Source organism: Camponotus floridanus, unplaced genomic scaffold, assembly GCF_003227725.1.
Source record: "Camponotus floridanus strain SB8 unplaced genomic scaffold, Cflo_v7.5 scaffold58, whole genome shotgun sequence".
In the NCBI taxonomy this organism is placed as follows: domain Eukaryota; kingdom Metazoa; phylum Arthropoda; class Insecta; order Hymenoptera; family Formicidae; genus Camponotus; species Camponotus floridanus.
This window is the reverse complement of record NW_020229747.1, coordinates 80476-105910: the sequence shown is the minus strand read 5'-3', so window position 1 is coordinate 105910 and position 25435 is coordinate 80476. Positions and strand designations below refer to the sequence as shown.

The 25435-nt window shown below is 32.7% G+C and overlaps 5 protein-coding genes and 1 long non-coding RNA gene across 7 annotated transcripts; 3 read left to right on the top strand and 3 right to left on the bottom strand.

Moving 5' to 3' along the window:
• The first annotated feature begins 90 nt into the window (after positions 1–90).
• Positions 91–1698, top strand: LOC105256865. Its single transcript, XR_889622.2, has 2 exons — positions 91–953; positions 1500–1698. It is a non-coding gene; the product is annotated as an uncharacterized LOC105256865 (long non-coding RNA).
• On the bottom strand, positions 1444–5991 carry LOC105256862 (H(+)/Cl(-) exchange transporter 7). Its single transcript, XM_011267105.3, has 12 exons — positions 5565–5991; positions 5222–5341; positions 4847–5045; positions 4513–4766; positions 4262–4439; positions 3661–4185; positions 3409–3578; positions 3144–3323; positions 2833–3042; positions 2516–2761; positions 2346–2426; positions 1444–2281 (listed from the first exon to the last, which is right to left on the bottom strand). Exons 1-12 carry the CDS (start codon positions 5712–5714, stop codon positions 2180–2182), a joined length of 2415 nt encoding a protein of 804 aa, XP_011265407.1. The 5' UTR covers positions 5715–5991; the 3' UTR covers positions 1444–2179.
• A 1058-nt stretch (positions 5992–7049) lies between these two features.
• Positions 7050–9145, bottom strand: LOC105256861 (intraflagellar transport protein 46 homolog). Its single transcript, XM_011267104.3, has 5 exons — positions 8947–9145; positions 8664–8733; positions 8269–8537; positions 7908–8099; positions 7050–7720 (listed from the first exon to the last, which is right to left on the bottom strand). Exons 3-5 carry the CDS (start codon positions 8481–8483, stop codon positions 7138–7140), a joined length of 990 nt encoding a protein of 329 aa, XP_011265406.1. The 5' UTR covers positions 8484–8537; positions 8664–8733; positions 8947–9145; the 3' UTR covers positions 7050–7137.
• Positions 9146–9302: 157 nt separating this feature from the next.
• On the bottom strand, positions 9303–11420 carry LOC112639330. The gene is made up of 4 exons (XM_025412820.1): positions 11352–11420; positions 10935–11143; positions 10587–10756; positions 9303–10220 (listed from the first exon to the last, which is right to left on the bottom strand). Exons 1-4 carry the CDS (start codon positions 11418–11420, stop codon positions 10069–10071), a joined length of 600 nt encoding a protein of 199 aa, XP_025268605.1. The 3' UTR covers positions 9303–10068.
• A 1723-nt stretch (positions 11421–13143) lies between these two features.
• LOC105256860 (sodium-dependent nutrient amino acid transporter 1) lies at positions 13144–17932 on the top strand. Of its 2 annotated transcripts, XM_011267102.3 has the most exons (10): positions 13144–13640; positions 13778–14116; positions 14223–14345; positions 14444–14696; positions 14957–15185; positions 15258–15632; positions 16141–16507; positions 16919–17195; positions 17443–17537; positions 17660–17932. In XM_011267102.3, the coding sequence occupies exons 2-10, from the start codon at positions 14081–14083 to the stop codon at positions 17795–17797; spliced, it is 1893 nt and encodes a 630-aa protein (XP_011265404.1). In that variant the 5' UTR covers positions 13144–13640; positions 13778–14080; the 3' UTR covers positions 17798–17932. The 2 variants fall into 2 exon arrangements, with proteins under 2 accessions (XP_011265404.1, XP_019884843.1); XM_020029284.2 differs by lacking the exon at positions 13144–13640 and having other exon boundaries at positions 13761–14116.
• A 1405-nt stretch (positions 17933–19337) lies between these two features.
• On the top strand, positions 19338–25395 carry LOC105256859 (sodium-dependent nutrient amino acid transporter 1). Its single transcript, XM_011267101.3, has 10 exons — positions 19338–19576; positions 21224–21292; positions 21381–21651; positions 21885–22095; positions 22601–22972; positions 23414–23780; positions 24094–24193; positions 24273–24449; positions 24656–24750; positions 24856–25395. Exons 1-10 carry the CDS (start codon positions 19562–19564, stop codon positions 24997–24999), a joined length of 1821 nt encoding a protein of 606 aa, XP_011265403.1. The 5' UTR covers positions 19338–19561; the 3' UTR covers positions 25000–25395.
• Positions 25396–25435: the final 40 nt, after the last annotated feature.

Genomic DNA, 25435 nt, shown 5'->3' with positions numbered 1-25435 from the left:
GCGTCGATCGCGTCGACGCGCATGCGCGTCGAGCTAAGTCATTGGCAATCGTTGCCGCGTCGTCTTCTTCGTCTCGCGGTTTCCAGACCCCCCCCCCTCCTCCATCCTCGTCGCGTGCTCGTCGATCGACAACAATGGCGGACGCGCTCCGGATTTGCCGATCCACCGGAGCGCGCGATCAACTCACCCTGGCGAGAAATTTGCCGATCGCAGGACGCCTCGGCTCGCATCCGCGACTCCCCGCGGCCTCTGTCGCGTCCGTCGACCGCGTCTCTCGGTGCACCGTGCGTCCTTTTTCCCAAGTTTTCCCGCGGACAAAGGCCGCATCGACCGACATGTAAGATTTTCACGTTCGGAGCCACTTTAAGGGGCCAAGCGGGGTCGTCGCCGATAGGCTGCGTGTGACGTGGTTGCGTTTATTGACCATAACCCCTTCCTACCTATCGTCTGCAATTTTACGACAGACAGGTGTACGACCCGCGAAACTATTGACCGGCGCGCCTCGCCTCGCCTCGCCTCGTCTCACCCGACTCGACTCGATTCTCGATTCCGTGTCCTTTGAGAGAGTCGCGCATCTTGAAACGTACGCGCGATACTTCATCGTTCGCCGAGACAGAACAGGCAGTCTGCGAAGGAGACATTCTTCATTGTTTCTTCGATCGGTGGAGACTGAAACGGACAGCCATTTGCTCTCGAAGCGATAGCGATCGCATGATAATTTGAGGGTTTCGCAAAACTCTCGTGAGTTGCGGAATAATTTTGAGAGTAAAATTGCTCTCGTCTCGAAATGCCGCGACAATGATTGAAATATAGAGATGGAAAATATAGCGGTACATTATTATTGTTGGCTCGACACGGCATCGGATTCTATTAGACATTTATATAAATGATACGACACGGATGAGAGAGATGGTACATGTGTTTGCACGCTACTGATGACGTTTAAAAAAAAAGTAAGTATAAAAATTATATATGCACTTTTGGTGTAAAAAAGTTAAAAATATGTCGACACATGGAAAGGATAAATTTCATGTATGTCGATATTTTATGGCAAATAAATCTGTATGCGCTAAATAAATAAAAAATTTAAATAATTATAATTATACATTTTTTCAATTCCATTTTCAAAATTGTAAAAGGTTTAAGGAAATTTAAAAATATCGACGTAAATTGCACGCAAGAACAAAACTGTTTAATAGATGTCAGTTTTTTAAAAGAATTATATCAAATCACTACATATGTATAAACATATATACAATTTATGAATTGCAAAACAAAAGATACATACATAGATACACTTTTACTTGTCGAGCACACAAATTTGTTTCTTTTGCGGTATTAATTTGTATTTGTGAATAATTTAACATAAACTAACTATTAAAGAGGCAAAACTATATCGACATCAAACATGGTTGAAGAGGTTTAATGAATATTATGCGAGAATGTAACAAAAATAGATAACTATATTTTCTATCGTACAATGAAATACTTTGTTTCAGGTTACACATCCAAGATCAATAATATATATTATCAAGAGAATGGAAAATCTCTTAAAAGTTACTTAACATGTATATATTGCCATACGAATACTACTTTCTCTTATTATTAGTCATTCTTCCTGTATATCTCTTTTTTAAACTTTGGTCGTGGCTTGGATGGGAACTGTTTGTAAATAATTAAAATTTTAACATGCGAAGACATAATGTATAAATGGTATTGTACGTTTCCTCTCTACCTCCTATGTACATACATACATGTATACATAAGACTGTTGCATTGCTCGCACTTTCTATATCCACCTTTCTCTCTATTTTTGCTTTAAAGTTAACAAATACATATTTGTATCGTTTTAAATGCAGAAATTTTTAGAAAATACAAGCAGTACAGCCTACTCTTTGGCAAATTATGTATGTCCTATAGCGTAATTGCGCATGCGCACATTTCTATACATGTGCCAACATGCTTTCAAGTTTTGCCATATATGCGTTGGTTGCGTATACAAATGCACGCATATACATCTATACAAAATTACACAACACATGTTTACATATCCATATTATCAAAATTTTCCAATTTTTAAAATTTGCGCAATGCAATAAAATATGTTGAAATGTTAGGAATTCTAAAAGAATTTTTAAATATGAAAATCTATAAAAAAGTAATAAAAAAAAATTCAAAATTAAATTTTATTGGTGATTAAAAGTTCATCCAATCCCATTCTTCCCTGATGTTTCCATATCCTGAATCTGGCAACATCTTTTCGTGTAATAATACCAATCACCTAAATAGAGAATATATCGCAAATAAATCTGCAAAACTTATGGCAAATATTATACAGACATTACCTCATTTGTGTCATTCACCACTGGTATGTGACGTAATCCTAATGCTCTAAAAAGCCTGAATGTCCTCGGCAGTGTTGCAGACTGTAAAAAATATTAATACGGTAATGTCATTTTACATGCATTGTAGAGACACGCATTGTTGTATCTCAACGTAAAAAGTATGTACTAACGTGTTGTATCGTATAAGGAGAAGGATTCATGAAATGTCTCAAATCTATCGTATAAGTTTTTTCTTCATCAGTAATGGCGACTTGCTCGATAGTCGGATACCTAGGATACTCGTTTCTAAACATTTCTATACTTAAAGGCTTCTCCCAGGATTCCGCGTATTCATTAAATACTTTGTTTTTCAATAGTACTATCAATTGTGAACGTAATATCAGACCTCGAAATCGACCATAAGAATTTATCTCGGTCTGAAATGAGATAACATAATTAAAGTAAATATATAAAGTTGTGAAACGTGGGAAAACATTCCAAATATTACCTGATCGCTACTTGGTGGATCAACAACGGGAAATCCATTAAATGTAACGCATTTTAAAAGCTCAACGATATGTCCTACATTTTCGACAGTCTTTAGAGCGACTATTGGATGACTCATTATCTCACTTGCATAAATATTATTTGACAGTGGAGGGGATTCCCATGGAAGTAATGGAATCCCAGCCATTTGTGTATGAATGTCGTAAATTCCCTAAAAAGTAAATATATTTTATTATTAAAAAGTAGACACGCGTGGTGTATGTGTGTACGTGTATGTACGTGCACATATATGTACATGCGTATTATACCTGCCTCATTAAAGAAATCACCAACCCACTTGGCCATTATAAGAACTATTATGACAGGTAAACCAAAAGATATTCCCTGTGTCGCCTCTATCAAGATTGCAGTCAAACTTATTGTCATTCTAACTACCCCTCCTAATTGTGCAGCAGCGCCCAATAAAGCATACTTGCCAGGATCTAATACTTCCTATGAAAAATGAAATCGTGCATGTGATCGGTATTTAACTTTATATACACGTCAAAAATTTCAATTTATAATTTTTTTTTCTTACACTATCCGGGCATATTCTCGACAGGGCCGATCCAATTAATCTACCCCATGCAGATCCAATCAATAAAGAGGGAATAAAGAGGCCACTCGACATTGATAGGCCGAAAGTAGCGGCAGCAAGAAAGAAATACAGAATAACAAAAACGGCCAGTGTAATGTCGTTATGAGATCCTACAAATATGTGTGTACGTATATATGTCGCTCTTAATTATACTTATTATAATTGCTTATCGTACGTGTAAATCATCCTGACCTTTAGGATCGTGAAATAATGATCGTACACTGCTTTCCGGAGTTTGAAACCACAAAGAGGCGACGGCGCTATACTGTCCTTCCGCGCAATACATTTGAACCGGAAACTTTGTGGGATCATTACCTAATGGTTTACAGTCATTGATAAAGTATATCATCAAGGAACCCATTGTCGCGCTTAATATCGCCACTAGGAGAGCTTCGATTACTTTTAGCCATTTTTGCCTCACGAATCGCAAACGAAAACAAGTGATCTTGTAATTGATATGATTCCAAAGAGCGCCGAATAATCCGCCGAACGTGCCCATTATCATAAACAGAGGAATCTCATAAATTTGATATGGAATCGATTCAAATTTTCCTAGATTCAATAAGCCTGGATAAGAAAGATCTCCCAAACGTCCGTGATACGCGCTCAGGACTACGTTTAAGGTGAATGTAGTAATCATACTGGCAAAAAACGTTCTCCACGTGAGACTTTGATTGAAAAAGCTAGTTCCTTCTTCTATACTAAACAAGACTCCACCTAGAGAATTAAGCAATTAGAATATCGCAGGATATATACTATTTTTCTCTATATATTTATATATATTAATATTTACCAATTGGCGCTCCGAAAGCCGCCGATACTCCGGATGCGGCGCCCCCGGACACAAAGTCTCGTTTCTCATGATCCTCTCTAAAATATTTGAATATCTTTAAATCCTTTTTAAAAGTAGTACTTTTACCTTGAGAAATTCCTGCGGCCACAATAGCGCCAGAGTGAATCATAGGACCTTCCTGCGTGGAAATCAAATAAAAAATGAGTTATCGAGTAAAAAAATGGAAAACGATAATAAAATAAATTGTTTACCTTGCCTCCTGCTAAACCTCCGACTACGGTGCATATAACGCCGATAGTTTTCACAGCCAAAGTTTTAATACGTACAACTCGTGGTATTTTAACTCCGTTCAAGTAACATTTTACTTGCGGAATACCACTTCCCGCAGCAACAGGTTCAATGTAAGATACTAGAATGGCACCTATTAAAACTGGTACCACATTTAACACTAACCATATCATGTATGGTACCCATATACAACCTTCTATCGCACATTTGTCCACATCTATCATTGATATAAGAAATGTGTATTATTTTAGAGAATATCGTACATTGCAAAAATGAAATATATCACGCTCTACCTACATTTCTTAAGCCAGCTGTATTTTAGGCTAGATAATTCTTCTATCGATATATCTATGAAGCACGCTATAAGGGCAGTGCAAATTCCAATCAAAAGAAAGATAAACCATCTGGCAAAATTTTTTTTAACAACAAATTTATACCCCTTCTTCCTTTCTTCATCTTGCAGGAGATAATTTTCACACGGATCATAATCCAAGCTCTGAGAATAAAGATTCGTTTACTTTGCTTAATATGATACCATACGCAAGAGAAAAGATAAGATAATATGTAAGAAAGTATACGAGGGAGGATACATACAATTGTATACTTTTACACATGCTTGCAATCATTGCACGATTTATCGAATAAATTAATCGAATTTTATTAGACAATTACCTCATAATTGGTCGATAGGAAATTGGTTGCTCCTGGAATTATGTTCCCTGTATTTAGTCTTCTGGAGTAACCCAAGATAGCCTCTGTACCGCCGTATGTTATATTATTGTCGATAGTACTCTATTGACATAATATCGAATATCTTATAAATGCCTGTTAAGAAAAACGGCTTTCGATCGTTTAATAATTTACTATTGTAAGACATTATATATAAATCTAAAGAATGCCTAGATAAGATGAAGACTAGGTATAACCAAATAAGATGGATTATTATTATTACATATATAGACGAGAAGAAAAAGTATATTCTTCCCTTTAATGTGGACTGTCAAACTAAACTTACTCGAAATCGTACGTCGACATTCTCAGAGTACGATGCAAAATTGTTTCTTGGCTTGATTAACCTTTCTCTATCCTCATAGTTGTATATATCGAGATTATCGCCGTCTTCTCTATTACTTTCTGTATCAGTTCTCTGTGCTTGCGAATTCATCGTTTTTCACAGTTTTTGAATATGACAGAAATTAGAGATGTACTTTCAATCGCATTTTTCGATGTCTATTATAAACGAACGCGCTTCGGGACGACTTTTAATAAATGATGAGAGTTTACCTTACTCGAACACAATCTCACAATGTATGACGTATGTACGTACATACATATGTACATGCATAAGATTGGCGCGGGAAGGACAAGAAGGAAGGAAAGAGGGTGATAAATATGACTAATATCGAATGATTCATTATTTCGGAAATGCAACATGCAACGATAACTTTCGATCGATCGATGAAACGCCCAAGCGCTCGTAACGAGATATGAACGAGAGGCGCGCGTGTTTGCGTTCAATTTAATAAAATGATGTATGTATAAACATATCTATAAAATATTAATAAAATGATATATAAAATTAAATTAATTTTAATATATACATATAATATATATTTAACAAAAAAATATATTATATATATATATATATATATATATAAATTATATATATTTATATTTATATTTTATATTTAAATGTTATTCTATAAAATATATTAATATTATAAATTGAGGAAAATATTTAAATGTAAATATTTCAACTTAATAGAATCAGATCAGAGGTGCGTTCAAAAATCTTGCAATCATATCTTTGTCCTGATGCGACACCTCCGATTAGACACAGTACAATTGGACACAACTGGCTTTGATTGGCTAACCATGCTTGATCGTGCTGGTTATCCTAGGCATCGGTCGATATGATTGGCTGTGTCTAATCGGGCAATCTCCGTCCTGATTGATCAAGCCAACGCGACTCTATCTCACGAGTAAGATTTCCGAATGCATCCCATAACGAAAAGATAGTAGCTCCAAGTCGCGCTAAAGTTTAAAATTATACGAAATCGCGCAACAACTTTACGTTATTCCCGTTTTTAGGAAAATCACCATTAAACAGCAAGTTGTGCGAACATTACTAAAAGGAATGACATTGCACCCAATCAGTTATAAATGTGACAATTTAAATATGGACTAACAATATAAGTTTGAACTAGATAATCGAAAAATGTCTCAAATTTAGCTAGAGAAACATTCTTCACCTAATCTAACCTACGTAGAAATTTTTGGAGAAATTTGAAATTTTTTCTCAGCGAAAATATATTAAAAAGGTATGAGGAAATAAAATTGAATAAAATTTAATTGTAAATGTTTTCAGTCAAGGTTAAATATTTATCTTTGTTTACAGGCATTCAACAAATTTTCAGCTGAATGTACACACACACACACACACACACACAGACACACATGTTAAAGTCGAGTGTGAATATAATGAAGAAAACTCTTAAAATATTGTTTACAATCTAATATACAAATGTATACAAATGTACACAGAAGTTCTCTCTCCCTCTCTCTCTCTCTACTTTCTCTCTAACGTGTTAACTAAAGTTTCGATTCTCGGCATTTTTAACTTCCAGGAACAACGTAAACAGCGTGTGCAGGGCTTCCAATTTAGTATTCTCTCGCGTGGGAATGTCCAAAAGATTGCAAATCACGTCGACCAGTTGAGGCAGATCGCAATCGAGTCCCGACAGATCCAATTGCAATTCGTTAAGCTTATCTTCGACCTGTGCTGGCCATTGCTGCATCAAACCATCGATATCCGGCATCGCTCGATTTAGCTGCACGGTGGGCGGATGTTTGCTCCTGTGCAACTGATTCATGTCATCGATCCACTTGTCGATCGATTTGCCATTTCTCTCGGCGTCCTCGATCCTTTTCACGACAGCCTGTCTGGCGGCCGCTCCGGCGCTTCTCGAATGACTACGAAGCTGCAGATGCAATACCGCGGGATCGGACTGTTCGGTACAGGGCTCGTCCAATACCGTCAAACCGATCTTATCCTCGATGCCATCGGGCCGTGGCACCTTTATGAAGGCATCTATGTCGCCGACCGCAGGTATGTAATCGGGAATGAATGGTATCAACTTGTAGTTCAGCTCGATCCTCTGCGGTGTGTATCTGATGATGGATCAACGCGAAATAAGTTGTTTGATCGACAAAAACAATTCTTTTGGCTCTTTAAAAATAATTCTTTCTTCCTAATTTATCTATTATTTTATTATTATTATTATTTTAAAAAGACAAACGATAAATTTTTAGCGCATATAAATAATAGAATGTAAATATACAAATAACCCGTACTTGCCTCATTATATTATGAAATAGTTCTTTGACTTCTGTCGATGCTTCCAGATTTTCAAATTCCTTGGGATCATATAGATCAATTGGTTTTGCTACATTTGTACCTTGTATATCATCGTCGTCGCTCTCTTCGCTATCCGAGGGATCGCTGCCGATTTCCAGCGATTTCTCAAAGCCGATTTCGTTGCTGGAATACCTATTTGTTGGATATAATTTATGCAAGCTATTTTTAAAGTAAGCTTAAATTAAAATGTATTCCCATATATATATATATATATATATATATATATACATACATATTTGCTGTAATTTATTATTAACGGCGCATATTAATAATTTGCGCGCGCAATTTATGCCGCGGTTACCTTCTAAATTCATGTTTCCTTTCGCGTGGCGAGCTGTCCTCCAATGTGTTCGAACTGTCGCTTTTCCTCGTTTTCCTAGAACTCACAGGTCTATGGCTTACGGGACTTTTAATTTCCTCAGCGTTGCGTACCACAATGGTTTCATCAAATTTACCAAACGCCGGGATATCGCGCGTCCTCTCGTCCTCTTCGTCGCTGCTATCCTTGATGTCCATGCTTCGCGCCGAGGAATGTCCATCGACGCGTCCTTCGACGATTGCTCTCAGAGTCTGTATGATGACGGGCGTGGATAGACCGGCAGAACACAAATCGCACAATTGGTTTATTTAGGTAAATTTACTATCGCTAAATATTACGATGAAAAGAAAAAGAGAATACTTTGTCCGTGACATTACCTGTGTTCCATTCACAGTTGGTGGGGATTTGTTTTCCCAACGTTGCCATAGCTTTATCGATTGGCATTAGCTGACACAAGCATCATATTACAGTCATATTAAATAATAATAACAATCAAATTCAATTCGATTATTAATACATAATAAATAAATTAATAATACAAATGATAAAAGTAATATAAACTCTTAAAATATATGCATAAAAATATGAAAGCATGTCCAAATTTTTTTGCAGTCGTTTGCATAAAATATGTTTTAAATACATATCTATATTACTACATACATAGATTTTAATCGCAAACGGTGATTCCCTCGCTTCCAAATAATTTATTCATTATTCGTTTCAGCAATAGTAATCTCTGGCTTATGAAACAATCTAACGATTTGCGAAGATGAATTAGATACGCCGCATCTTTTCCATCCAACCACAAATGATGTAAGACCACATCGATCCATCGTACCACGAATCGTGACAATTTATTGTAAGCAGTTAACATTTATAATTCTGCAATAATAAGTATTTGCATTTATGCAATATTCCACATTATGTGACATCTTTATATTTGTGTACACATTTATTGGAACTTACATATTTTCGATTTTGCATAATAATAATTTTTTAACTTTCCGTAGACGCAAGTAATGCAACATTGGTTTGATAAAAGAGAAAAGGCTGTTTTTAGTTGTTTTGAAAAGATTTTTCTGTTGCGTTTTTTATCGCTAACGCTAATGACTATATCGATTTTATATCGAATTCAATCTTTACACATAACCCACATAATCTAATGAAAGATACTGTGTCCGCAATGATAAAACTGGCTTCCATTTTATGACAGACAATACAGACAAGTGCAATAATTGTTGAGCGATTAAAATCCGCGCGTGTCGTTATCTACCGATAACGCATACGCCGAAAGGGTTAATCGTCATTAAAAACGTACAAGTAATCAGTCAAGAACTCACGGAACCGTAATAAAACATTTATTAACGTACGTTATAAACCGATCACAAACACGTGTATATATGTATGCGTATATATAATCCCATGTACATATACTATATCCACCGGCACGACATGGAAAGATTGATAAAAATACAAAAGACAATGTCGAAAGAAGAAACAACGTAAAGCCACGTAAGCATATCGTGTCGGTAAAAGGATGATATAAGTAACAAGGAAAATAAAATTATCAAAAACTGTTTTGTAATTATAATATAGCGTGAGAAAAATTTTATAACTGTCAAAATTAGAAAAATCGCACATCCTTTCGTCCAAGAAAGATATTCTCGTTTCAAGTTGACGTTGCGACAAATTAAATATCAAAAAATAAATTTCCTTGCTTAGCTTTAGATGCTTAGCTTTAGGTGTTTTATTTTAAAAGTGATCGTTTCTCTTGTATTTTCGCTATATCGGATATTTTCCGTAGACGTGACCACTCCTGGTGCGTCTTACCAACCATTCTCGACCAATAGTTTGAGAAGCGAGATAATTCACTTGTGTCTTATGAGAATGCCGAGAACGGATGGAACGCACCTTGTAATTTGAGGCTTTCGATTCTAAAAAGAGAAAGAAAAGATTAACCTGACGATTAAATAGATTTCCAACAAATTTTTAACATTCGCACGATTACGCATCATACATTTGTAATATTCAGATTTGTTGAAGTTAAAACTCTCTCTCTCTTTCTCTCTCTCTCTCTCTCTCTCTCTCTCTCTCTCTCTCTTGCATTACTTTAGAAATTTTTGTAAGAAATTGAAAAAAGAAATCGGAAAAGAGAATATATATATTTTTACAGCACAACCTGAATTTAAAAATCATGAGAAAGAATTTTCTGTTTGCAGTCTTTTTCTTTCAAGATGTGCAATGATAGATAATGCTACTAATTAACTTGCTTCCTATAAGAAGAAAGATGAATGACTTACGCAATGACACTCTGCATTTTGAGAAACTCGGATGCGAGATATTTTGCTGTTTAGGAACCGTGTCGCGCGATGGATTGATCGAGTTGCAATCGTGAAAATAACTTATTAAGCTAGAGTTTGCAGGTTTTGAGTACCAAAGAGGCGACGAATTCTCAAAAGTCGTAGATATCCTAAATTTATAAGGAAAATAAAGAAAAAATTTTAATCGAGTCCTCAACTCTCTCTCTTTTTCTCTCTTTCATATAATATAAAATAGATAATAAAATCATTATCACAAATAAAATTAATTAAATAATAATTATTTGAATAAAATTTTATTACTTTTCGAGTAACTTTTTGAAAACTTACATTTCAATATTATTGAGATCATAATTCGACGCTTCGTTTTTGATGGAATTTGTGGGTAGAATCATAAACGCAAAGAGGAGGCCGCAAACAGTGAAAAGTACGAAAAAATCGGTGGCGGGATGCGGCGCAACGTCCAATATCTTTGAATTCGCGTTATCAAAATTTTCCTCCGCTAGTGTGAACCACGTAAGTTCGCGGAAAATAAAATCCTATGATATATAAAGTTGTAAAAGTGAAGGTCGGTACACATTAATGTATACAGCAAGAGATGAAAGTTGACATAACTTGCCAACATTTGTCAGCTGCTCGAGATAATAAAAAGTAATATATCGACATAAATGTTATTAACGCGTTAACAATATCTCGCTTCATCGCATTATCAATCACACAAAGGTTAAGTGCAAAAATGAAACATACTCGTAGAAATATCAAAATTTGTCGAACAATCAATTGCATTAAATAATAAATATCACTCAGAGTATCCATCTTTGATCATCATTTATCAATCGTTGTCAAGCAAATTTAAATCTTTATTTTATTTTCTATAATTATATACGGCTTTTCGTCGTGTCATTTCGTTCAATTCAAGGAAAACGTAATTCAAAAAAAATCTGAAAGTTATCGATAAAGAATCGACAGTCACATTTTTGCTTACATAATTTCATGTATCATATTCTTGATATTTGATATTTATATAACAAAAAAAAAATATATATATATATATGTACAATGTTATAATATTATAATATTGTTATAGAACATTATTATACTGACTTTGATTAATTTTTAGTTAACGTTAGCATAGGCTATTAGCGCTACTGACCAAATATATATTTAATTAATTAAAAAAAAATTATCATCACAAAGATATTTGTAAGCATTTGCGTTTCTTCGACATGTAATGTGATTCATGAATAAGATATAATTTTACTAATTTGCTCACACTCCAGTATATTCTATGGGTGTGGCTGCCATTATTATTATGCATCCATGTAAAAGTAGACCTTGAGCGATATACGATAGCAAAAGAGTCGCATTTTTCTGCATATATATTGCTATAAATATTACATATACCTGTACTGTACGCACTAATTGCACGGTAGCGCTAGTGACAGAAATTAATAGTGCAGGTAGTAACTGTGAATCTGTGTTGGTAAAAAATCAATAAACAAATATTAACATATAAATATAAATAAATAAATAAATAAATAAATAAATAAATAAATATATATATATATATATATATATGTATTTATTTATTTATTTATCTCGCAAATTCTATGAATAAATTAATTTATCGATTAACAGGACATAGCTCAAGAGAATTTGTTGCAGAAAACTTCGAGATATCTAAACAATTCACGTCTCATTTTGTGGATGAATTTTTCGTAAATTTTTACGGGTTTCGTAAATTTTTACGAACGTGCTAGTGTCGTAAATTTTTACGAAGGTACGTATTTGCGCATATCACGCTGTCACATTAACTTCAACAATATTTTTCTGAACAATTTTTAAGCTAAAGAAAACGCATACGCAATATATATCGCGCGAGACAATGAATATTGTAAAGATTATATTATAAATATTAAGATTACTAATCACCTTTTTGCGAATGTTTGATAAGATTGAAAATAGTAATTACTTGGTACATAATTAATTGTTACGCAAATTGATTAATTGCTACACCATTTTCCAATGACACGTTTTTTTTATGTCCGACTCAGATTCACCAAATTCGGATTGAAATTCATAATCCGCCAATTTTGTCATCGTCTTATTATAGCTTCTATTAGCTTTCGACGTCATGAATAATATGACGATTTTGATTTCCGACTTTTTTCTTTTTAAAGATAGAATACAATTCCCACGTTAGTATCTTGAATAAATGAAGTATACAAATTATTTCTATAGCAAAATTATTCTTTACAACAGGTTAATTTAACCAAGATGATTGAGTTATGTAATTAATTTCTGCGATGATCATCACAAATTATTTTTATACTTCTTGAAATTAATAATTCTCAAGAATAATAATTATAATAATAATAAACTGTTTCTAAAAAGATAAAAGATTATATACTCTGTACCACTCTCTTCTCTCTTACTTTCACACTCAAGTCCGATCAAACGGAAATCGCCAATTTAGACAACGTGAAGATCTTGCAATCTGCATGTCTCTAAGTTCTATATACAAAGATCCTTGAAGACTTTTTTGCAAGACAATTTATATAGATACTGTTATATAGAAACTGGTTTATTGCGTTCGTTACATCACGAGGAAAAGATGAAAATCAAAGCATATAACGTATATGAGCTGGAGCACTAGTATCTAATCGGCAAAGGATAACTTTATCCAACTTGCGGCGTGGATTTGTTGACCAATCTGCGAGTAAAGAGCGACACAGAAACCTCGTCCTCGAATCGTGCGAATGCAGGAGTGCATATCGTGTCTTTATCTTTATCGTCGACTGGGGATTCGAGCGCAAAGATGTTCTCGTAAATGAAATTATCCCGAGTGTTTTCCAGGGAGACGGATCGTGCTAACTTCGCTGAGGGACAACGAGACTTTTAGTTATCAATCTGTACCTCGTGGACCATTGAGAATTAATCTCTTAATAGAAATCTATAAAAAGGAAATGTGATTAATGATGCAAAAGAAAAATTAGTGCGCCAGATTTAAAGTTGTGAATGAATAATTATGCAGTTGTAAGTAAATTGTACTAATTTGTCGTGATAATAGAATGTCGACTATAATTTTTTTCAATTTTATAAAGGTGCATCTTCTGTAAATAAAATATAAATTCTAAATTGTAAAAGAAAGAGAAGATTGTGATTTCTTTTAGATGCAGCATCATGAAATTATTAGATGATTGGAGTTTTAATCATCAGTATCTTATCGTCGCAAATGAAGATAGGATAAAGATTACGTCCCGCCAAGAGTGATTGCTAACCGAATCCTGGCTTATTATTAATTAGCAGTAGAATCAGTATATAATTATCGGTAGAAAGGTCCGAGACAGTTTTTTCGCTCACGTTAATCAATATTTCATCGTCGGAGATTGAATATTTTTTGAAGATTCAACTTTAATTTCTCTCTGAAGACTAAACTTGGATTCTCTTCTTTCTATCCTTTTGTGCAACTTACAATGGCAAAGACGGAAAAGATAGAAAATGGGATTTACGTAAGATATTTTGTATACGTAAAATTATATATAAAAGTTGCGCGGGCATCGTTTTTTTTTCGTTTTCTTTATTAAATTCTCTAAAGTATCGCAAATCGTCTTTTAGAAACAAAGCGGATATACTAACGAGGCATTCCAACTGGATAATTTCGATTCTCATGAAAATATTCCACCCGATTATAAGACAGCGACGCATCTTGACAAAGAGCAGGAGCATTCTAAAAATTCAGTGCGTATCGTACATGTATCTTATACTACATATAGCTTAGATGATAAAAAAATACATATTATACGTATTATAAATCGATAATGCACAAATTGTTCCAGGTGGTCATTGAAGAAACTGAATGGGGAGGTAGACTGGAATTTTTAATGGCTTGTATAGCCACTTCTGTCGGATTAGGAAACGTATGGAGATTTCCATTTACCGCATACGAGAACGGCGGTGGTGCCTTTCTGATACCTTACATTATAATTTTGATTCTGGTTGGAAAACCGTTTTACCTTTTGGAAGGATTGTTGGGACAGTTTACCAGCAGATCCTGCGTGAAAGCGTGGTACATGACACCAGCTATGAAAGGTAAGATGATCTTTTTAAAAAAATTATTAGAAAAAGATTTATGATATGAAAGATATGAAAATATAATATCTCAAATAGTAGTAAATACGACAAATAGTAAATAAATGTCAAAAGATTTCTTTTACGAATTTAAGAATTTCATTTCTATAATAGACTCTCTCTTATCTCTGAATTTTTCAAGTGAAACTCAGCTTGTTTAATCCTGTAATTAATAACTTGTATATTAAGATTATGTAGTATATCGAGATTTACTTTCTTAGGATTAGGATATTCGCAAGCCTTCGCCGCGTTTTGCGTCGTTTCATACTACTGCGCTCTAATGGCATTGACTTTGTATTACTTGGCAATGAGCTTCCAGTCTGAATTGCCGTGGTCGATCTGTCGTACGGAATGGCGAAATTACTGTATCGATATTAATTCGAACAACAGTATCCCCGAGACAGGAACTCGTAACGTCACCGTTCAAAGTTCCGCGGAGCTGTACTTCAGGTTTCACAGTAAAACAATAGTTTCTTTTATAAATGTGTCGATTTATTTTTTAAATACTTGGATGATTTTCAGAAAAGTAGTGCTGCAGGAATACGAGTCTATCGAGAATGGTATCGGTATGCCATCCTGGCAGCTGGCAATATGCCTATTCCTTAGTTGGGCTTCTGTCTTTGGGGTGCTATTCCGCGGCGTGAAGAGTACGGGAAAAGCCGCTTATTTCCTCGCGTTATTTCCTTATGTCGTAATGACGGCTTTGCTGATTAGAGCCGTCACCCTCGAGGGCGCTATCAACGGCATTCTTTTCTTCATAACGCCAAAATGGGACGTTCTGTGGCAGCCTACCGTCTGGTACGCCGCTGTCACGCAGTGTTTCTTTTCACTGTCGGTCTGTTTCGGCCCGATCATCAACTACTCGTCCTACAACAATTTCGGACACAGAGTGGACAGGTGAGAAATTTGTTGGATCTCAGGTGATTTACGTCTTTTGAATTTTCTTTACTTGGGAATTTTTCCCTCTGTACGTTCTATTGTTAGATATTGTATACTTTTATCTCTGTATTATATATAAACACTCGAACTTGCAATTGAGTTTTTAATGAACGCAACAATATATGTATATATTGTATAATATGTACATTTAAAAACATTTAAATATAATAATTACTATAAAATCACTATAAATTATATAAATATTATATATTATTGTATATTTGATTTACTCACTTCACTATTCTTAAATCCTCGTTAAAAAATTGTTCACTTCCAACTTATTTTTAAATTTATATGTCCAAAATATATTCCGGCTAATCATTATTATTGCATTTACTTTATTTCTCAATTATATTTTTCGTTTTCCTTTAGTTTTTTGTTTGAAAAGATTCGCTCAAAGGCAGCGATATGAAAATGCACACTCTTTCTACTTTATTCTATACATATACATTTCATTTCATTTCAGAGATGTAATGATAGTGACAACCGTGGATACGTTCACCAGCTTGATGGCCGGTTGCACGATCTTTGGTATTCTTGGTAACCTGGCTCATGAGATGGGCACGACGGATATCGCCAAGGTGGTCCGCGGCGGCATCGGATTAGCCTTCATTTCATATCCGGACGCTCTGTCGCGCTTTACTTTTGTGCCTCAATTGTTCGCTGTAATGTTTTTCATCATGCTATTTGTTCTTGGCGTAGGAAGCGCCGTTGCGTTGTGCGGAGCGGTATTTAATGTCTTTAGTGATCATTTACCCAAAGTGAGGCTGTGGTTGGTGGTGCTCTGCGTTACCTCCTTTGGCTATGTCGTCAGCCTTATTTACATTACTCCGGTATGTTAAATTAAACGTTCATATACAAGTTTTCAAAATGATACAAGTATATCACTTTTATAAATGTCATTGATATTCTAACTGATCGTAAGCACCTACAATGCAGATTTCAGTTTATGCCAAATGCATTTAATACTTTCACAATCAGTCTATTATTTAATATTGAATATATATACTTAGCTGGTCTGCCAAACTTGTATTTCTTTTAGTTATAAAGAAGAAGAAAATTAAAATGATTATTTTAATATATAGACGTTTACTCTCTAAGGGATTCCAATTATAAAAAAATTTTTAATTGTTTTTCGTATACTTGGTTAAAAATTTTAAATATGAAAGAGTTATAAATATAAATATATTTTCGATAAAATTTCATATATATATATGTACGTGTATACACACACACACACACAGGGCGGTCAATGGCTTATAACATTGGTCGATTACTATGGAGGAACCTTTGTGGCAATAATTGTCGGCGTTTTCGAGATGGTAACTATCTTTTGGGTGTATGGTTTATCAAATTTCCTCGATGATATGGAATTTATGCTCGGTAAGAGACCAAATTTCTATTGGCGGATGTGTTGGCTCTTAATCACACCCTTGCTCATGATTGTTATACTGATCTATACATGTGCAACTTATGAGCCGCCTATGTACGATGGTATACGATTTCCCGATTATGCTTATGGTCAGTAAAATTTTTTCGGCATCTTAAACCTATTTTAGACAATAAAATTCTATTAATAACTTTCCATGCAATACATTTCTAATTCTTCAAATGTGTGTGTGCGTGCGTGCTTTTTATATGTATTACACGTGCAATATCAGAAAGGAAAAAAATTCTGTCACGAGTTATAAATTGTCCAAAGTAGGTTTAAAAATCATTACTACGCTTAGTGACATATATGAAATTTTTACCTATTTTTTTTATATAGGAATAGGATGGTTTTTGCTAGTTCTAGGCATATCTCCTATAGCATGGTGGATCGGTCAAAAAATTATCACAAACAGAACATCATCTTTCACTGAAGTAGGTATCTCAATAAATAAATAGATAAATAACTAAATATATATACATATGTGTATATATATATATATATATCTCAAAGTAAAATTAAAATTAAAATTATCTCTCTCTAAAACACATTATAGTCTGTCAAAATGGCATTTCGACCTGCGCAAAATAAATGGGGACCTAAGAATCCGAAGATACATAGGGAATGGGAAGCGTTTATAATGGAGAAAAAATTAAGAGATCAAGGCGGTCTAACGAAGATGTTTTTTAAATGAAAGAGCCCAGTTCGATATTGTGAGCGTGTATTATTAAGCATAATATATTGTAATAGAAAAAATAAATTGCATTTGTATTTTAACATTTTATTATTAAAAAATCACCTTTTTAGAAAAAGACTTCAAATGCTTGCATCCGTCAAAATTAAAATGTTATAATAAAAATTATAATAAAAATAATTATAATAAAAATATTTCAATATACCTTGAAAACAATTGTATACAAAATTATTTTAATATATATCCGAAAAAATGTTAAATGATTACATTGCAATATGAACATGTAATTGATTTTTGTATAAAGAATACTTTGGTAAATATAAAAAAATAAACATTTCATAATTCTGTAAAAAATGTTTTTTTTTTAAATGTTGAAATTAGAAAGTTACATTAAACAAAAAATATAATAGCAAGTTTTAGAAAATTGCAAATTTTTGAATATAAGATGATTAAAGATATTTAAACGTAATTTAAAAGTTAATGAGATGTAGAGAAATCCGTTCAACTGTTTTTATTTCATATTAAAACTCCTCAAACGCACACTCGATAATTAAAATAATTAAATAATTAAAATTTATTTATAATCTCGATAAATTTTTCTTGTTTGTACTTTGGATGAAAAAAGTTATAATGACATGCAATTAAGCAATTTATGCAGCGGAATGTGTGTTATGTGAAATAACATACATGTATATATTATATACATCAAAGTCAAATAAGATATTAAATTGAATCGAATGCGAATTAATCTATCAAGAGTTCTAATCTTGTTTTTATTTTAGCTATTTTGTTATTCTCTATATTTACATAATTATACTCTCATAATTTAATAATAAATAGACAACCGGATGTACGCTATAATTTGTTAGTTTGTAACTGTATATAAATAAGAAATATTGTCATTATCTTCCAATGACGAAATTAAAAATTGCGGGAGTCACTGTTACAGAATTGCCGTTCATGTTTGAGCCGCCTTGTAATGAGAGTGCCATTCAGATTAGTCATTTTTATGCGAGCAAATCATAACAGGTATCAAAATCTTTAAATAGATACACGATAAAGCATAAAATTTAAACGACATAGAAACGATACGATATAACAATAATCTTTCATTATCTTCATAAAAAAATTTCCATGGCATTTATGTTATATAGTATTTTTTATTTCGCTGTATGGACAATTTTACAAAAGATTTATTTTATCTTTAGAAAAACGACTTGACGATTCTGTTAAATAGAAATTTTCTGATAAAAGTTAATCTTGATTGATTATCTTGATACTTTCATCTGCGAGTGCAGAGAAAAATTATATTTTTTGCTAATAAAGTTACATATCGGGGCGAAACGAATAATTAAATGCCACAAGTTAAAATAAATGAAAAGACAAGAGATTTCTCGTCCAATTTTCTATTATTACACAGATATATATTATGAGACGTAAAAATTTATGCGAAAAACAAACGAATAAATAAAAGATGTAACAAAATAGGAGAATATTAGGAGAGAGAAGAAAAAGAAGAGAGAAATATCAAGGTTTTATTGAGTTTGATGATTAAGTCGTGCGCGCGCTTTAATATGACGGAAAGGATTGCGTGTTTGCAGATTGCTATATATACGTATACGTTATGCGAATTCTTTAAGCAGTTTATCAAAGACTACCGACTGACTAAGACGCGTGCAGAATTTCGAAAAAGAAAGAAAGCTAAGCAGTGGATAATATTACGCGGACAAGAATCGATTAAGTTTTGTGCCGAAACAAGATAAAATGGGACATACAAAGGTTCGCACTTATATATTATGTAAATAAATGGATAAATAAATATAAATATAAATATATATATATATATATATATATATATATGTGTGTATATTTATATTTATTTATATTTACATTTATATTTATATAACTTTGCGAGTACTATGATATATTGTATAAAATTATAGGCTATAAGTTTATAGTATAATATTTTTATTATGTTGATCATTTTAGTGTAAAGATGTGAAAAATATACAAATAAAAAGAAAATTGTTCCAAGGAAATATTAGTGAATTTTTTTGGAGGAAAGACACCTTCATCTTTATATTATAATATGAACAACAAAGATAAATACATATAACATAAAACATTAATTGAAAAGTTTGAAATTTTTTAATAGATATATTATGTACATATATATATACATATAAATATTTCTTTTCACAAATGTATATTTTATGTTTAATTTTAATTTTATAATATCAAAATGAAAAAAAATAATATTCTATAATCTTAATTTTAAAATCTCGTGACATTCTAATTTATAAAATTGGAAATGTATAATCTTTTACATACGAGCGTTAAAACATATTATATTAAAACTGCAGATTTTAAATTTTTTTACAAACAAGAAGATAATTTTTAATATTTGGCATTAATTTACGTGATTCATTTTTCTATCTGGATATAACGTCGGTGCAATCCTATTGCAATCCGGCACGGATAAACACGAATATTTACGAAAGATATACATTCGTTATTTGAGCACATATGCGTTCTCACTTTATTTTCGTTTCGTTAAATAGTTATTAACGATCATCGTTCAACTGTCAGGTTATATTTCGAAAATGCTCGTGATTAAAAAAATTTGTCAGTAATTGATTCATAAATGTACTTATCCCTTTACGATATGATAATACTTATTGTCACTTACACAACATTAGATTTCGCAAGACACTATAATAAAACATAATTTACGACAATGTTGTTGTTTTATTCTTATCTATCTTCTATCGTAAATTAATCAATTTATTGCAAGAGAGGTATGCACTCTATCTCCATCTATATTGTATTTTTACTCATTTTTATGATAAAACAATTATTTTTATAATAAAACAATTATATCTATAATGTTTATAAATGACAATTACATTTATTAGTAAGTAAACATTAACAATTTGTTAATAACATGCTACGTAATAATATTCTACAACTCGTACGATATCAGAACTAAAAATTTTTTTACAATTAATTAAATTGTCATTGATTAATGTCAGTTGATTCATTTATACATGATTTTTGTCTACGTTATGCAAAAAGAATGCAATAGCGTTAAAACATCAAAATTATACATCTCTTTTTTCCTGTTTCCGAAATTATGAGTATAATTTTGAAAACAGAAAAAATAAATAAATAAATATATATATGTGTGTGTGTGTGTGTGTGTGTATGTGTGTTAAAATAATGACACAAATGCTAAATTATCCAGATAGCTAATATATCTTTGTGATGTTATATTTTACATCACAAACAACAGTCTCGTATAAATTTTTTGAGGGCAATCTGATTACACACAATGTTTACGATCAAAGAGCGTAAATAAATTGTATTTACAGCGCAGCGGTATCTATATGGAAAAAGTCATCAGATAACATACAATTAATTTTTCAGAATTACGTCATTAATACGGACCAAACAATATTCCAGCCATCCGTCTCCGGTTCAACCGACACAAGTAGAGTAAGTTCAATACATACATATAACGTAAATTAAAATATGTTTTACTTTTCTTTTGCGAAATTGTTCAAAATGCTATTTATCGATTAAGGACGAAGATGCGACAGGGAAGAACAAGGAGAGAGCTCAATGGAAGAACGGAGTGGAGTTTCTCATGTCCTGCGTGGCATTCTCTGTCGGTCTCGGGAATGTCTGGCGATTTCCATATACAGCTTACGCGAATGGCGGCGGTGCTTTTCTCATCCCTTACATAGTGGTACTCTTCATCATCGGCAAACCCTTTTACTACATGGAGATGATTCTCGGACAATTTACCAGCAGCTCCTGCGTTCAAATCTGGTCCGTGTCGCCTTTATTCCAAGGTATAGGTCTCCTCCCTCCTCCCATATAAAAACTAAAGTCTAATTGAAAAAGATAGCGAATAGAAATCTTTAAAAGATACGAATATCATGACGGTTGAATGCCTAAATCAAATATCTATATAAAAAATTAGAATATTTAAATATCTATATATGTATAAGTACATGGATTAAATATATATAATTGTTTAAGTATTTAGATTTATATCATGATGAATTTTAATATTTGTTATTAGGTATCGGCTATGGCATAGCAATATCGGTATTCTCCGTGATTACCTATTATTGCGGCCTTATGGCTTTAATACTCTACTATATGGTGGCCAGTTGTCAGTCGGTACTTCCGTGGACCTATTGTTGGGAAGAATGGAATGACTGCTTTGATAGCTCGTCGACTGTCGGGCAAGCAAAAAACGGAAGTAAAAGTTCCGCCGATCTATATTTTAGGTACATTAAATTTTGATGTAATACCCAATTATGTGGCCTTATTCTTTAGTTATATCTCACGCCATTGTATTTGTTCGCACATCGCGTAAATTATCCACATAAATGTATATACGTTTATGTCACATATCGTAAATTATTAGAAATCATTTATAGCGGTTTCAGGTTATTCTTGGAAATTTATTGTCCGACGAGATTTAGAATTAGAATCCGCTCGTATCTCTTACAATTGTAGAGAGCGATGTGATAATAATATATTATATGTATAATGTGTTAAATTGTATCATCAACATTATCTCTCAATTCCGTTTGGTTTATATATTTTTTTCATCTTTAATCTCTATCGTTATCTTTATTTTAGAAATTTTATTTTAGATTATTGATTTTATTTTATTTTTTAATTTTACTTGGACTTTTTTTTATTCTTAAGAAGCGTACTATCCTTTCGGAGAAACTGAATTTCCAAAATAGAATAAATATTTCTAATCATCAATGTACATATGTTTAGAAAATCCGTCCTTAATGAGACGGGAATCGAGAATGGGCTTGGGCTACCTTCGTGGAAGCTGGTCCTGGCGTTATTGGTCAGTTGGATATTCGTCTACGTCGTGATCTGCAAAGGTGTGAAAAGCACCGGTAAAGCGGCTTACTTTCTGGCTCTTTTTCCGTACGTCATTATGATTAGCCTTTTGGTTAGAGCGGTGACATTAGACGGAGCGGTGGACGGCATTATCTTCCTCTTTAAGCCCACGTGGCACAAGATCCTAGAACCGGCGGTTTGGTATGCCGCTGTCACTCAATCATTCTTTTCTCTCGGCGTGTGCTTTGGCGCGGTGACCATGTATTCCTCCTACAACAATTTCGAACACAATGCGTCCAGGTAAGCGTGTTACGTTTTAGACGCGAGTTGTCTTTCCAATGCGCTAGTCACTAATATATACATTACAAGTTACAAAAATATTTGCATCTTTTTTCTTTCAATTATATTTACTTTATATAAATAGTATTCTTTGAAAAAGGATGTTATCTACACATATCTATATATGTTGTAGGATTTTTATCTGTACACAAAACGCGCGCGCGCGCGCGTGTATGCGATAACAATATATTATATGCACTAAATACTATTAAATATAAGGCATACATTAAATTGTATTAATCTTATTATATATATCATAAAATATTCTATTTTTATGTATTTTATTATATGCAAGTTAGGAGCTATACTAAATCTAAGAAATTGTACAACCACTATTCCACTATTCTATAATTTAATATGCGTAATAAATTTGTTGGAGAATTTATGGAGAATCTTTTGCAGAGATTGTACAATTGTGACGACTCTGGATCTTTGCACCAGCTTGATGGCAGGAATAACTATATTTGGAATTCTGGGTAATCTTGCTCATGAGATCGGTAGCGATGATATTAGTAATGTCGTTCGTGCTGGAGCAGGTCTGGCTTTCATATCCTACCCGGAAGCTCTGGCAAAGTTCACGGTGGTACCGCAGCTCTTCGCCGTACTCTTCTTTCTAATGCTCTTTGTCTTAGGTATAGGCACCACCGTTGCCTTTTGTAATGTTATCGTCAGTATTATTAAGGATCAATTCCCACACCTTAATCAATGGAAGATTGCTGCTGGCGTCGCGATCTTTGGTTTCTCATTCGGCATTGTCTATTGCACGCCCGTAAGTTTTAGAAGAGAGAGAAGACAATTTTTTTCTTTAAATATAAAAAAGAATCTCTATCAAGATTAATATTTTAATCATCAAAAAATGATAAAATTATGTATCAAAATAGCAGAAGGTCTATATAAACGAATATCGAATAATGATTTACTTATTGTAAAACTTGTTAATATTTGTTTTTTCAAACAGAGAAAATTTTCAACATCGAGCATTACAGTATTAATACAGATAATGATTATTTATAATAATGTTGTTTAATAATAATAATGTTTATTTTTTATTAAATTTTCAACTTTTATCAAAATCATTTCAGGGTGGTCAATATATTCTTAATCTGGTGGATTATTTCGGTGGCACTTTCATTATCGTATTTTTAGCTTCTTTCGAAGTAATTGCCATTTCCTGGGTATACGGTAATAATTTATAATAAATTTTATTTCTTTGTAAAACTGCTTCATGAAAGATCATTGAAAAGATAATTCGATTCACCAGGCGTCGACAATTTTATGGATGACATTGAATTTATGATAGGACGACGACCATCCTTTTACTGGAGATTCTGTTGGTGTTATTTGACGCCTCTATCGCTATTCACAATTTTAATTTATTTTCTAATTAATATAACGCCGCTCACATACAATGATGAATATTATCCAACACCTGCATACGGTATGTTATTTATTTATTCAATGTGTTATATGCAAATATTTTAACATTGCAATTAAAAAATTAATATATATATATATATATATATATATATATATATATATATATGTATATGTAAATTTAATAAAATAAAATAAATTATATAATTATTTAATACACATATACATATGTAGTATATTAATATTAAAATATTTGTTCAAATTTTACAGCTGCGGGTTGGACGCTTTTAGGTTTAGGAGTTCTCCCACTCCCTTTAGGAATGATTCTTGTTGGAATTCGAAATAAAGATAACATATGGCTGAATGTAATTTAAATTTTTTTATATATAATATGCATTTTATTTATATGTCGTTTTAATACAAATTTTTGTGTATCATAAATCTAAAATGTAATTATTTTTCAATTTTAGATGGCTAAGCCGAGTACCAATTGGGGTCCGAAAGATTCGAAGAAATACAACAAATGGAGAGACTTTAAACAATCAAAAAAGATATCGCAAACATGCGCAAAGAAATCAAAAGTTATAGCAATGCTGTTTGGCAACAATCATTGACAATTTACAATTACAATTAAATATTTACAATTACATATTCAAACAGTATTAAAATGATTATGTTATGTATTAATCATAATGATTATATAATGATCGAGTAAAATTATTTCAAAATAGCTCTTTATCACTCTTTATTGCGTTACACATAGTATAACATTAGAAACAAAAATAAATTGATAAAAGCAAGGTGTGCGTTAATAAAGCCAATTACATTTTGGCTCTCTAGCAGTATTATTGAATCCAACTGCATACAATTATTTAGTATATTATATTAAATATATGCATTGTATAAAATGATATGTGCATCTTTTGATAACTTTCTGAAATCTACACTACATCGGAAATTATAGCCATCTATTTTTTGTGACGTCATAATGAATGTAAAGCAGTCTCTGTGTGAACAGGCGAGTAATTAAATAATCTCGGGATACAATAT

Coding starts and splice junctions, on each gene's coding strand:
- LOC105256862 (XM_011267105.3), bottom strand. CDS start 5,714: ATGAATTCGCAAGCACAGAGAACTGATACAGAAAGTAATAGAGAAGAC. Junction 5,342..5,564: donor ATGTCGACGTACGATTTCGA/GTAAGTTTAGTT, acceptor TTATGTCAATAG/AGTACTATCGACAATAATAT. Junction 3,579..3,660: donor ATTATTTCACGATCCTAAAG/GTCAGGATGATT, acceptor ACATATTTGTAG/GATCTCATAACGACATTACA.
- LOC105256861 (XM_011267104.3), bottom strand. CDS start 8,483: ATGGACATCAAGGATAGCAGCGACGAAGAGGACGAGAGGACGCGCGAT. Junction 8,100..8,268: donor AGGAAACATGAATTTAGAAG/GTAACCGCGGCA, acceptor TCCAACAAATAG/GTATTCCAGCAACGAAATCG. Junction 7,721..7,907: donor CTATTTCATAATATAATGAG/GCAAGTACGGGT, acceptor ATCCATCATCAG/ATACACACCGCAGAGGATCG.
- LOC112639330 (XM_025412820.1), bottom strand. CDS start 11,420: ATGGATACTCTGAGTGATATTTATTATTTAATGCAATTGATTGTTCGA. Junction 11,144..11,351: donor AAATTTTGATATTTCTACGA/GTATGTTTCATT, acceptor TATATATCATAG/GATTTTATTTTCCGCGAACT. Junction 10,757..10,934: donor GATCTCAATAATATTGAAAT/GTAAGTTTTCAA, acceptor TTATAAATTTAG/GATATCTACGACTTTTGAGA.
- LOC105256860 (XM_011267102.3), top strand. CDS start 14,081: ATGGCAAAGACGGAAAAGATAGAAAATGGGATTTAC. Junction 14,697..14,956: donor CATGACACCAGCTATGAAAG/GTAAGATGATCT, acceptor TTACTTTCTTAG/GATTAGGATATTCGCAAGCC. Junction 16,508..16,918: donor GCCTTATTTACATTACTCCG/GTATGTTAAATT, acceptor ACACACACACAG/GGCGGTCAATGGCTTATAAC.
- LOC105256859 (XM_011267101.3), top strand. Junction 22,973..23,413: donor TTCGAACACAATGCGTCCAG/GTAAGCGTGTTA, acceptor AATCTTTTGCAG/AGATTGTACAATTGTGACGA. Junction 24,450..24,655: donor TTATCCAACACCTGCATACG/GTATGTTATTTA, acceptor CAAATTTTACAG/CTGCGGGTTGGACGCTTTTA.